General features: G+C 38.0%; 1 protein-coding gene across 1 annotated transcript in view; it reads right to left on the bottom strand.

The window, feature by feature from the left end:
• Nucleotides 1-2,109: 2,109 nt before the first annotated feature.
• Nucleotides 2,110-14,233, bottom strand: part of LOC126263033 (probable 39S ribosomal protein L24, mitochondrial) — a 56,959-nt gene continuing 44,835 nt past the window's right edge. Inside the window, exons 4-5 of the mRNA XM_049960001.1 lie at nucleotides 10,737-10,873; nucleotides 2,110-2,649 (exon numbers count right to left, since the gene is read on the bottom strand). Coding sequence (XP_049815958.1) covers nucleotides 2,513-2,649; nucleotides 10,737-10,873 — 274 coding nt within the window. The 3' untranslated portion in view covers nucleotides 2,110-2,512. The remainder of the gene's footprint in view (nucleotides 2,650-10,736; nucleotides 10,874-14,233) is intronic.

Here is a 14,233-nt window from a genome sequence, read left to right as displayed (position 1 = left end):
ACTGTAAGATACTGACCATTGGTCCAGCAATATCTCCTGCAGTTGTTTTATTTAGTATCTGCTCATGTATGTTGTTTGTTGTAGCTATCAGATCCCTGGAATAAAGCCAGGATTACCTTTGTAAAAATCAATCCGAGTTTCATTTCTACACACACGGGAGAATGCCAATCAACCCATGCATCCCCCCCCCCCCCCTCTCAGTGTAAGCTGTTAACATGATACTTATTTTATTGTAAGAGTAAGGAAGAAAATGACGTTCCTTCAGTAATGTTATCATAAACCCATCCTTGTTTTTCCCCCACATAGTAAGACTTGTGTATCAAATTTGGTTGACATTGCTCCAGGCCTTCCAGAAATATGCTACACAGGTCATCCCTTTCAACCACCCCTATTTACCCTACAATATAGATGGCGTTGTAAGGACTGTCAACAATTAGCCCACCAAATGCAAGAGCAGTGGGTTCAACACAAATGCAGTTGTTCTTGTTAATTTTTACACATCACCCCATTCACACCCTCACTCCACTTTTAAGGGTGTGTTGAATGTCTTACCTCAAGAGTATATTTTTCCAGATAGTATGTCATGTATGTATCATATTTGATTGAAATTACTCCAGATTCCACTCAATTCTCTCGTTAAAAAGTCTGCATATTTCAGTTTGCAGTGAATGTGATTTAACATTATGTGCACTGCGATACTTTCTGGCATCAATGGATGGAGAATTTTTTAGACTTTTTGGAAAATCCTCATTTAATTTCCAAGTTTCAGTTAGTAGTAACACATTTTCTGTGCTTTTTCAGTCAATTAAGATAAGTTCTCAGCTTGTAGAACTGTTGTGACTCCTTTTTGACCACAAATACCTAGGTTTCCTGTCGTAGCAACTACCCTAAGGTTAACAGGATTGATTTTGCTGTTGATTTCGTTATCATACATACTTGGATAGTACACCAACCTTTCAATACGGGGTATGAAATTGTGAAAATTCTCTTGTTTCATTTTTTGTTTCTGTTTATCCTGTCTACTGTCCAATTTCCATGTTTACATTTGGAAGCCTGCTACTAGTTGTAACAATTTTGGCTTCTTTTTGTTCTGTTTTGCTGACGATGCTTTACGGGAATGGTACATTATTTCACAGACTTCATTAAGTTGACCATTTCTTACAATAATCCCGAAGAGTCATTTTATGCTGTTAGTAACGTCTTTAGCCAATTTGTGTTAAGCACAGATGGCTTCTAACTGAACAGTCTACTTAAATTGATTACGTTAGATGACCGAAGATTATGACTTTTGCCTCTGCATCATTTAACATGTTAATAATGTCAACTAAGGATTCCCTAAAACCCAGATTGATTTATGTATATGTATCATAATTGTATAATAACTTGTAACCTTGTGGACAAACCAAGTGTTTCACAGACAATCTGGGGCAAACACTCCACAGTGCTGATGAAACTCCATTGTATAGCTGAGAGCTACAACCTTTGAATGTTCAGGAACTACATACACTCACAACAACTCTATGTCGAGAGTGACTCATTGTTGATACTTGCAGAATCTAGAAGCTTCATCTCCCTATGCGGCATATGATGTTGGTGTGGCATTTCATAATTAAGTTTTAAGAACTTTCAAAAATTGCATGATGAGCTGGTTATAAGAATTTTGTGTGCAGTGTTTGCATATCTTATTTGTGTAATGCAGCTATCTTTAACAAAATTGTGTTTTCCAGTTTATGTTTCACATTTCAATTTCTAGACTTGCATCAGCATTGAGAATTTTATGAAATCTGTCAACTTGTATGGATACATTTCTAATACTTTTTAACTTTATGTTCTGTGAGGATTCTGTTAATGTGCTTTACGGTATATATTTCGTGCATCCAACAGAAATATGTGTGATAATAGTCTATTCCTGCTGTAGCCGTAAGTGGTATAGATAACAGAAATGAAGTCAATGAGAAACATATTCATCACAGCTGGCACCATACAAAACATACATGTGGAGGATTAGTAGACATGAAAATTACAATGTTGTTGTCATGTATTCCTTTGTACCACCTGGTCACATCTCTATCATTACCTAGAAAACAGGTCAGTTTTTACACAAGCAAAAAAATTTACTCTTTTTATTTTGTACAGGTAAATACAATTATGTACATTACAACACACTTTATCAGGATAACTGACTGATCACAAACAATCTCACACACGCACGTATCTGCTTTATGGTTTTAGATATACAAAAGCTTATATAGTGGAGCACAAAACTGAACCACATCATCACAACATTGACGCAGTGACTTAAATCAAGGTCCTGAAAAAAAATCACGCTCATTATATTTTCTTTAGAAACTATTAACATATGTAGGTCTGTTTATGAAACAGTACATAACTCTGCACAATTAACAAAAATATTTTTTTTAAGTTAGGAGGAAAAATAAATAACATCTCTGATGTCCATAAGGAAGTCCTTTTGTTGTTAGTGTGTCCTGACCCTAATAACTACCTCAAAGAACTAATACCAATATGTCTTTGCTGGAACCCTGTCTTCTTTGATACCCATTGAATCCATTATGTCCATTTCAAAAGTTTTTAGCTTTGGTTCAAATGTAATTTCTGCTACTTCATCTCTTCCTGTATCCTTCTCAGACTCTAAAACAAAAGACAAACAAACTTAGACACTTCTTAATAAATCAATTCTTGTATACAGTCAGGCACTGCTGAGAAAGGCTTACACTAGCATTTCCTAACCACAACACTACTGCAAGTGGCCTCCCATGGCCATTATCAGAAACACATCAGTGCATCGCATTTTAAATGATTTCATGACAGTTGTCCATATATTATCCAGTAGTTCAGCTTCTCTTCATGAGATATCAATTCACTGTAAGCCGACCGAAATGCCACCACTCCCAGGTGGAATAATATTGTGGTTGATTAAAATCAACAACACCAACTGTAACACGCTCTTCACAATTCCATACTTAAAGTAAAAGTCACAAATCTGTGAAAATACTGAAACTTGATAATCAAAAGTGTCAATAAGTCATCTAACAATTGTCTGACTACTTATCAATACCATACAAAGTACTGAGGGTCACAGTAGCACAAATTTAATTCAATAGTAGATGGAATAGATCGAGACTTTGTTTTCACAAAGGAATGATAGGGGGAAAGTGCAAGGAAGTGAAGAGTAGATAGAAACTCTCAGAAGAAGATTAAAAACGAGAGTTAATATTAGATAACTGAACAGAACACAACTAAATTTATTGCCACTGATAAAACTGAAGTTTGTACAAGGTTAATAAAAGCACAGCTGTTTGGCTGTCTGTACGACACTGTAGCATGAAAAATTACTATCATAACAGCCCATACACAAAAAATATACACTGAAGCACTAAAGAAACTGGTACAGGTATGAGTAATCACATACAGAGATATACAAACAGGCAGAACGTGGCACTGTGGTTGGCAACACCTATATAGGCAGTTGATAGATTGGTTAGTGCTGCTATAATGGCAGATTATCAAGATTTATGAGATTCTGAATGATGGCATTATAGTTGGTGCACGGGTGATGGACACAGCATCTCCGATATAATGATGAAGTGGGGATTTTCCCTACAACCATCTCATGAGTGTACTATGAATATTAGGAATCCGGTAATACATCAAATCTCTGACATTCCTGCAGCGGGACCAATGATGACTGAAGAGAATTATTCAATGGGACACGAGTGCAACCCTTCTGCCAATTTCTGTAAATTTCAATGCTGGGGCATCAACAAGAGTCAGTGTGCGAACCATTCAACAAAACATCACTGATATGGGCTTTTGGAGACGAAGGCCCACTCATGTACCCTTGATGACTGCACGACACAAAGCTTTATGCCTTGCCTGAGCCCGTCAACACCGACATTGGATTGTTGATGACTGGAAACATGTTGCTTGGTCAGACGAATTCAAATTGTATGGAGTGGGTGGACGTGTATGGGTATGGAGACAACCTCATGAATCCATGGACCCTGCATGTCAGTAGTGGTTCAAGCATGTGGAAGCTCTGTAAAGACGTGGAGCGTGTGCAGCTGAAGTGATATGGGACCCCTGATATGTGTAGATATGACTCTGATAGGTGACTTGTACATAAGCAATCTGTCTGGTCACCTGCATCCATTGCTGTCCATTGTGCATTCTGACAGACTTGGCCAACTCCACCAGGACAATGCGACACCCCACACCTACATAATTGCTGTAGAGTCATTCCAGGAACACTCTTCTGAGTTTAAACACATCTGCTGGCAACCATACTCTCCAGACATGAACGTGCTATTCAGAAGAGATCTCCACCCCCCTCACACTCTTACGGATTTATGAACAGCCTTCAGGATTCATGGTGCCAATTCCCTCCTGCACTACTTTAGACATTAGTTGAGTCCATATTAGGTTGTGTTGCGGCACTTCTGCATGCTCTTGGGGAGCCTACACGATATTAGGCAGGTGTATCAGTTTCTTTGGCTCTTCAGTGTATGTCAACTATTATTACATCTAACATGGCATTACAGTAAAGTCTTTTATTAAAAGTTCACTGCAGAGTCAATCTCTCTCTCTCTCTCTCTCTCTCTCTCTCTCTCTCTCTCTCACACACACACACACACACACACACACCTCTTGGGATAATCTTCTTGCTGCCTTACAAAGCAAGAGTGATTCCAAAAATCATTTTGAAGGTAATTAGTTCTTTGTCCCAATTATGCACATGTTGGTTAAAATTATCTGCAGAGACCTACACTGTAAAACAGTTGTTTCTACTTTTGCTTTTATGTTTCAAAGCTATTACATGTTCTGTGAGAACTCTTTGGTTATCAATCTGAAATTTTGATTAATTGAGAACTGCTTGTGTGGCAGAAAAAGGCCAATTTTACATTAAAACTAAAATAATTTTCGATAAGAAAAGGTCATATGTATTTATGTTTGTGAGGCACTATACAGCAGTACCATAAGACTTATTTGTAATTTTTTTAAAACTTTCCAAATCAATTTATCATTTTTTACATAAAGTCATTTGTATATCAAATGCTGTAATAGTTTTAAGTCAAGTGCCATCTTTTTTTAATCTCTCATACTTTTCTTGAACATTTCTTATCAGTAATTAAATAGCACATATTGCAGATGACAATTATGCTGAAATATGTTAGAGCATGAATATAAAAGCTGAAATAACTGTGTTTTGGAAAGTTGGACTTGTACCAAATGGTATGATGTATGCCTTTAAAAAACTGCACCTGGCACACTGGTGACCCCTCTCCACTAAGGAGCCAATGTTCTAGAGACCATACACAAGGATCGTACTGAAAGTAGTGGGCACAGTTTTTATATCTCTTAATATTTATTTTTTAGCAAAACCAAATATGTCATCATAGTCTACAGACCTTTCTCTCACTTTTCGGCATAGTCTCCATTTCTTTGCATACATTTTTCCCATTATTCTGTAAGTTTGAAAATGTCCTTATGGTAGAACTTCATTCCAGCTGCACAAAGACATTGAGGCACTGCTTTCTGAACATGCTCCTCCATCTCTTAGTGTTCATCGCCTATCACAACATTTGTCAAAAAACAATCGCCTTCATTCTGAAATCTCTGAACGAGATTCTGGCTGATGATTCTTCACTGAAGTTTGTGGTTTTCAGTCAATAACCATGGGACCCAGCAGACACAAACTTTTCGATAACATGAGCTTCGAATCATTTCTCGCACTGCACTTTCTTTAATGAGCTTACCAACTCTTTCCATGGAGGGATTTCGCAGGTGACTGCTAGAGGGCTCATCTTGGATACTCATTTTCCCATTTGAAATGCTTCACTCACCTCCCAACACTGCTTGCTCCCATTCAGACATATCCATAAGCAAGCAGAAGTCCGAGCTGAATTTCAGCAGCAGATTTTCCCTCTTTAACAAGGAATTCAATGACAGCATGTTTTCGAAACAAAATATCAATGTCCGCCATTTTGGAAATACTGCCTGTGGTCATAAGATAGACGCTAATGATATCACAATACGGCAGCATGTGGTGGACAATTTCTAGAATTATGATCCTCTTAGTCATTTTTGTTACACTGCTGGAATTTGAATTTTAAGAGGGGTTGCTCATGACTTTCAGTATGACACTCATAATAGGCCTATAAAGAAATACAACTTATCACCATCATGATGTCTAATATCTAATCTGTTATCAGTTGTAGTGCTCTTCGGATGACATGGAACTCTGAATGAAACATAGATAACTTTAAAAGAAAAATTATCGCTACCGAGGGTGTTGTTGTTGTTGTGGTCTTCAGTCCTGAGACTGGTTTGATGCAGCTCTCCATGCTACTCTATCCTGTGCAAGCTTTTTCATCTCCCAGTACCTACTGCAACCTACATCCTTCTGAATCTGCTTAGTGTATTCATCTCTTGGTCTCCCTCTACGATTTTTACCCTCCACGCTGCCCTCCAATACTAAATTGGTGATCCCTTGATGCCTCAGAACATGTCCTACCAACCGATCCCTTCTTCTGGTCAAGTTGTGCCACAAACTTCTCTTCTCCCCAATCCTATTCAATACTTCCTCATTAGTTATGTGATCTACCCATCTAATCTTCAGCATTCTTCTGTAGCACCACACTTCGAAAGCTTCTATTCTCTTCTTGTCCAAACTATTTATCGTCCATGTTTCACTTCCATACATGGCTACACTCCATACAAATACTTTCAGAAATGACTTCCTGACACTTAAATCTATACTCGATGTTAACAAATTTCTCTTCTTCAGAAACGCTTTCCTTGCCATTGCCAGTCTACATTTTACATCCTCTCTACTTTGACCATCATCAGTTATTTTGCTCCCCAAATAGCAAAACTCCTTTACTACTTTAAGTGTCTCATTTCCTAATCTAATTCCCTCAGCATCACCCAACTTAATTAGACTACATTCCATTATCCTTGTTTTGCTTTTGTTGATGTTCATCTTATATCCTCCTTTCCAGACACTGTCCATTCCATTCAACTGCTCTTCCAAGTCCTTTGCTGTCTCTGACAGAATTACAATGTCATCGGCGAACCTCAAAGTTTTTATTTCTTCTCCATGAATTTTAATACCTACTCCGAATTTTTCTTTTGTTTCCTTTACTGCTTGCTCAATATACAGATTGAACAACATCGGAGAGAGGCTACAACCCTGTCTTACTCCCTTCCCAACCACTGCTTCCCTTTCATGTCCCTCGACTCTTATTACTGCCATCTGGTTTCTGTACAAATTGTAAACAGCCTTTCGCTCCCTGTATTTTACCTCTGCCACCTTTAGAATTTGAGAGAGAGTATTCCAGTCAACATTGTCAAAAGCTTTCTCTAAGTCTACAAATGCTAGAAACGTAGGTTTGCCTTTCCTTAATCTTTCTTCTAAGATAAGTTGTAAGGTCAGTATTGCCTCACGTGTTCCAGTGTTTCTACGGAATCCAAACTGATCTTCCCCGAGGTTGGCTTCTACTAGTTCTTCCATTCGTCTGTAAAGAATTCGTGTTAGTATTTTGCAGCTGTGACTTATTAAACTGATAGCTCGGTAATTTTCACATCTGTCAACACCTGCTTTCTTTGGGATTGGAATTATTATATTCTTCTTGAAGTCTGAGGGTATTTCGCCTCTTTCATACATCTTGCTCACCAGATGGTAGAGTTTTGTCAGGACTGGCTCTCCCAAGGCCGTCAGTAGTTCCAATGGAATGTTGTCTACTCCAGGGGCCTTGTTTCGACTCAGGTCATTCAGTGCTCTGTCAAACTCTTCACGCAGTATCATATCTCCCATTTCATCTTCATCTACATCCTCTTCCATTTCCATAAAATTGTCCTCAAGTACATCGCCCTTGTATAGACCCTCTATATACTCCTTCCACCTTTCTGCTTTCCCTTCTTTGCTTAGAACTGGGTTTCCATCTGAGCTCTTGATATTCATACAAGTCGTTCTCTTATCTCCAAAGCTCTCTTTAATTTTCCTGTAGGCAGTATCTATCTTACCCTAGTGAGATAGGCCTCTACATCCTTACATTTGTCCTCTAGCCATCCCTGCTTAGCCATTTTGCACTTCCTGTCGATCTCATTTTTGAGACGTTTGTATTCCTTTTTGCCTGCTTCATTTACTGCATTTTTATATTTTCTCCTTTCATCAATTAAATTCAATATTTCTTCTGTTACCCAAGGATTCCTACTAGCCCTCATCTCTTTACCTACTTGATCCTCTGCTGCCTTCGCTACTTCATCCCTCAAAGCTACCCATTCTTCTTCTACTGTAGCTCTTTCCCCCATTCCTGTCAATTGTTCCCTTATGCTGTCCCTGAAACTCTCTACAACGTCTGGTTCTTTCAGTTTATCCAGGTCCCATCTCCTTAAATTCCCACCTTTTTGCAGTTTCTTCAGTTTTAATCTACAGGTCATAACCAATAGATTGTGGTCAGAGTCCACATCTGCCCCTGGAAATATCTTACAATTTAAAACCTGGTTCCTATATCTCTGTCTTACCATTATATAATCTACCTGATACCTTTTAGTATCTCCAGGGTTCTTCCATGTATACAACCTTCTTTCATGATTCTTAAACCAAGTGTTAGCTATGATTATGTTGTGCTCTGTGCAAAATTCTACCAGGCGGCTTCCTCTTTCATTTCTTAGCCCCAATCCATATTCACGTACTATGTTTCCTTCTCTCCCTTTTCCTACACTCTAATTCCAGTCACCCATGACTATTAAATTTTCGTCTCCCTTCACAATCTGAATAATTTCTTTTATTTCATCATACATTTCTTCAATTTCTTCGTCATCTGCAGAGCTAGTTGGCATATAAATTTGTAATACTGTAGTAGGTGTGGGCTTCGTATCTATCTTGGCCACAATAATGCGGTCACTATGCTGTTTGTAGTAGCTTACCCGCATTCCTATTTTCCTATTCATTATTAAACCTACTCCTGCATTACCCCTATTTGATTTTGTGTTTATAACCCTGTAGTCACCTGACCAGACATCTTGTTCCTCCTGCCACCGAACTTCACTAATTCCCACTATATCTAACTTCAACCTATCCATTTCCCTTTTTAAATTTTCTAACCTACCTGCCCAATTAAGGGATCTGACATTCCACGCTCCGATCCATAGAACGCCAGTTTTCTTTCTCCTGATAACGACATCCTCTTGAGTAGTCCCCGCCCGGAGATCCGAATGGGGGACTATTTTACCTCCGGAATATTTTACCCAAGAAGACGCCATCATCATTTAATCATACAGTAAAGCTGCATGCCCTCAGGAAAAATTACGGCTGTAGTTTCCCCTTGCTTTCAGCCGTTCGCAGTACCAGCACAGCAAGGCCGTTTTGGTTATTGTTACATGGCCACATCAGCCAATCATCCAGACTGTTGCCCTTGCAACTACTGAAAAGGCTGCTGCCCCTATTCAGGAACCACACGTTTGTCTGGCCTCTCAACAGATACCCCTCCGTTGTGGTTGCACCTACGGTACGGCTATCTGTATCCCTGAGGCACGCAAGCCTCCCCACCAACGGCAAGGTCCATGGTTCATGGGGAGTAATCTTCACTTTTCATATGGGAGCACACAACTATACAGTTGTGTCATTCATTTAAAATGCTGTTTCTTAAACAACTGAAACTTAAATGAAAAGTAAAATTTGATACACTTCAGCTCAAAACTGTAAGATCAGTGTGAACTGTGAGTAATAAAAAAAGCAACGGAACCTCTCAGTCATGTTGGCATCATGGAAATAAAAACATATGCTAAGATGTTCTTGAGTTTTATATTTTAACAGAAATAAAAAATAATTTTCTGGGTTATATAAATGTCTTGCAAGAACTTGATTCAACCTCAATGCCATGTTTTAATGAACATAATGTATACTACAAAGACCTCCCTTAACTGTCAGTTCCAGAAAATTCTGTTTTAACTTCTCACTTCTAATTTTAAAGTTCCACTGTCAGTGGTCTCATTTAACATAAAATCCCAGTTTCACTGTACTAACCATAAAGGAGGACTTTATTGTAGAACAAACATGGATGACTGGATCAGAGACTGAAACTGATTCCTTCTGCATACAAATCCAACTGTTCACCATTACTCTAGGGGAAATTGCCACCAGAAATGTAATGGTTCACTATTCTCCTCAGAGGAGGAAGGAAGGATGGGTGGATGGATGGAATCTAACTTGAGCTTTGAGGTCAGATATAGAGCAAAAAATTAATACTGGACAAATACTGCAAAAGGCATGAGAAATGGTCTTATTGAAGAAACCATGCTGACATTTACCTCAACTGATTCAAGAAAATTCATATTAGGATGGCTAGATTACTGTCATGTCTGTGTGCAAACAGCCCTTCACTAGACAACAATCAATTACCTTCCAGCACACTTTCATACACAAAGCTAAATCACTGATGTCATTCAAATGGGGGAAAAAGCCTGAAAACATTCAACAGCTGCAGTATAGAATCAAAGAAAGTCCTGAACACTGGCTTGAAGTAATACAAAGGTCACTGCATAGTTGTGTGTATCTTCTGTCCTGAACATCTTCCTGAATGTAAAAAAAAGAAACACTAAGGGAACAATGTGGTAGCAGAAGGGGAGATGCTTACAAGACCAGTGTGATGCACAGTAAGAAACCATTCAGAACCTGGAAGCTGAACAAATATTTTTCTAAGGCACATGCTTACCTTTGTAAGTGTTCTTTGTTTTATAATCATGAGTTTCTGCTGCCAATTTTGGAATGGGAATTATCCTTCCTGTCCTGACGGAAACTCTCACTTTATCTCCATCTTCCGTATAACGCCACTCCACAGCTGCTGGTTGTCTGAACACAGGTAATGCACATTAAATTGGTCAGGTAAGTTCCACAGTTTTGTTTCATATTTGAAATGAATTAAATACTACAGGTTGTAGTTTTCAAACATCACTTTTGCTTTTTTACTAAGAAAAACTTCCCTATCTAATTAATTTTTTAAAGTGACGTATTTCTAAACTTCAACAGATCCATGATTCATTTATTTTGTATGGGTTTTGCCGTGTACAAGATTACTGAATAAGATTTTAACCAAATACATATTAAAAATAACATAGGAGTCATTGGGAACAACAGCAAATGCATGTTACATATCAACTAAATGTGCTGTTTTCTTAGCAATACCTCTCAAATTTCCATACCTAGTGGCTATAGCACATGGTTATGACTTGCAACTATTTCAAAGAAAGAGCATGTATGAAAATGGCACACTTGTTGCAAAAATGATCAACAGAAAATCTGCAAAACTAATGCCTATCCTCAGAATTACTGAACATGATATCATACGTTGCTTCTAGCTCAGGACAGTTTGCACATCACACTATTACTAACAGAAGAAAACCATCAGACGATGCATTCAGTCCATGACTGACGCACAGAACAGTAAACCTACACCCTGCTCTCGCAGCCCAATAAATTGGCTGTGCTGTGCACTGCATTGACACTAGCCGCTCAGTGCTAGAATTTCAACATCGTCATACAGCACAGACTTCCTCATTCTGAGACTCAGTGGTGAAGGACATAGTGGAAATTCTTTAGTAAAGGCTTTAATTAATAGAGATAGCAGTTCCACTCTGGAAAAAGTATGAAATACAGCACTTTCTTTGACCAGCTCATAATGACATCCCTGCTGTGAAGATCCTAGTGATGCAACTATATCCCAGCACATATCGAACGTCTAATGAAAGACTCAATTGTATGGAGTTCTTTGCTGTCAAAACAACATCTCAGATTCTTGTGCATCTGTGGCCACATTTGCAAAGGCACAGTCCTTAGATTTAAAAAGACAGAGGCAAATACTGTAGATTCATGCTCTCAGCTCACTTGGAAATGGCTGAAAGGTATACGGCTGAAGTACTAGTCAAAGAAACAGAGTTTCTGTGACTGCACACTTGAAATAAAATTGTACGAATAACATTATGTAAGACCTTTGGCTGCTGTTTAATTTATTCTCTACTGTGTGATGGTTTCAGAGAGAGACCATTTTCCAGCCTCTATTGCACACGTCACAGATATGAGAAAATGACATTTGAAAATTGTAGTAAAATACACAAGAAATACCATGTCACAAATATAACGTAATGCAGAGGTAGATGCATGGCATATCTGTTACAGACAACTACCCAAAGATTATATAAAATATAACAGAAAAGAATTGCTTGAACGTCTAATATTACTGCAGTCTAATACATACAATCACAGCACTCATTGGTGAGAAAGTTGTTATCATTTGGCAGCTGGAGCAACACTAGCACTCCAAGCTCCAAGTGGTGAGAAAGCAGTCAGTCACATGCACTGTAAGGATTATATTTGTTTTTTTTTTATTATTTTCTACTTAAGTAATGAAATAGTTGTCATATTTGTACATTCCACAGATTAGTAAGCTACCAAGAGAGACAAATTATTGTGAAATACATGTAAAAACAGCCGAATCACACTGATTACATAATGGAAAATCAAGATTTACTGTAACAATATTATGCAGTCTCAGGCAACTGAAACCACTCTCACACTGTGGTTTCAGTTGCCTGGACTGCAGTCAAGTGTGTGTGTGTGTGTGTGTGTGTGTGTGTGTGTGTGTGTGTGTGTGTGTGTGGGCGCGTGCACGCACGCACACACACACACACACACACACACACACACACACACACACACACACACACACGCACGTACAAAATATAAAATAGTGCATGTGCATGTGTGCGGCGTGTGCCTATGTGTGTCTATTGTTGACGAAGGCCTTAATGGACGAAAGCTTTAATTCTGACAGCCTTTTTGTTGTGCCTACCTGTGACTCAGCATCTCCTCAATACGGTGAGTAGCAACTTTCCTTCTCATAATATTGTTACGAATCACACTGATTCAGTGACATAAGCTACAACTTTTGAATATGTCTATATTTGCAGCTTATTCTGCTGAAAGCAAGAGAATATCAACACATTTCATGCTCGAGTAGCATACACTTCTGTTGTTATCATCATTGGTACTTTCCATGGCACTTACAAATTTTTTATGAAGTCCAATGATTTGACCTTTCTTACACTTCACTTGACTTTCTAATACACAAATATTTTTGTAAATATAATTACTTTTGCTTCAAAAGTGAATGTGTTGAAGATTTGTGGCTCTGATTCAGCAACAATTGTGGAATTGGTTTCTTCTGTGTTGGGTAACAGTTTTATTGCTTTTGACAATTTATTATGAAGTTGCTACAATTATAGTGGCTCATTTGATACATTAAATAATGTAGGTATTACATTCCATAGAGGTTTCCCACATTCCCCATTCACTGATCTGGCTGAAAGTCTGTGCATTACAAGACATTGTAATAGTCCTGTAACCCACCATTTCATATTTCCCAGAGTTCGTAGGGAACTAAGTAATCACAAATGTGGTGCATCTTTTTTTTTTAGTTACTATTGATTTTTATGGCACCACATACACTCCTTATGGTAAAAACTATGTTACAAATCAATATATACATTAGTATTCACACTCATGTGGTATTGTATTCAGAAGCGTCACTTACTAGTCGTTTGGGGTGCTGCTATTACTGTGGGTAACAAAACAAGATGGAGTGTCACGACTGTGGTATTAACTTTAGTTATCACAAAAATTTTCAATTTTTCTTTTCATTCAAAATGAAATTTATATCTTTAGCATCTACTTCCACATGACTAAACATTATTTAAAAATATTATATTTTTGGCACTTTGGTTTTTGATGTGCGTACAACATTTGCTGGAAAAATGGTCTCTTATTGAAACCACTCACACAATAAAGAATAAACTGAATAGAAGTTTAGGGTATTACGTAATTTCATTTTCTTGATTCATAAAAGCTATGGAACACAATCAACTCAAAACTATTTTGAACTTTAATTGTTCAGTCAATATGCCCTCAAAACATGAAGATGACTGAATGTATCTCATCTGTTCCATTGAACTCAAGATTGTATGTATCACTGATTTGTATTGTGATTTTGTTTGGCAATAAAATAATAAGGACACCACCAGAGTACAATACTGAGCAACCAAGGTAGTTCCTACATAGTCATACCTACAGAGGGGTCCAGAAAAATGTAGTCACTCTCTGATAGTCAATATTGACGGAACAAACGACGTATCATTACAATTATCGCATGAGGGAAGG

The sequence above is a fragment of the Schistocerca nitens genome, chromosome 6, assembly GCF_023898315.1.
Source record: "Schistocerca nitens isolate TAMUIC-IGC-003100 chromosome 6, iqSchNite1.1, whole genome shotgun sequence".
NCBI classification, from domain to species: Eukaryota; Metazoa; Arthropoda; class Insecta; order Orthoptera; family Acrididae; genus Schistocerca; species Schistocerca nitens.
The sequence above is the reverse complement of the archived record's forward strand: the minus strand, read 5'-3'. Positions and strand labels throughout refer to the sequence as shown.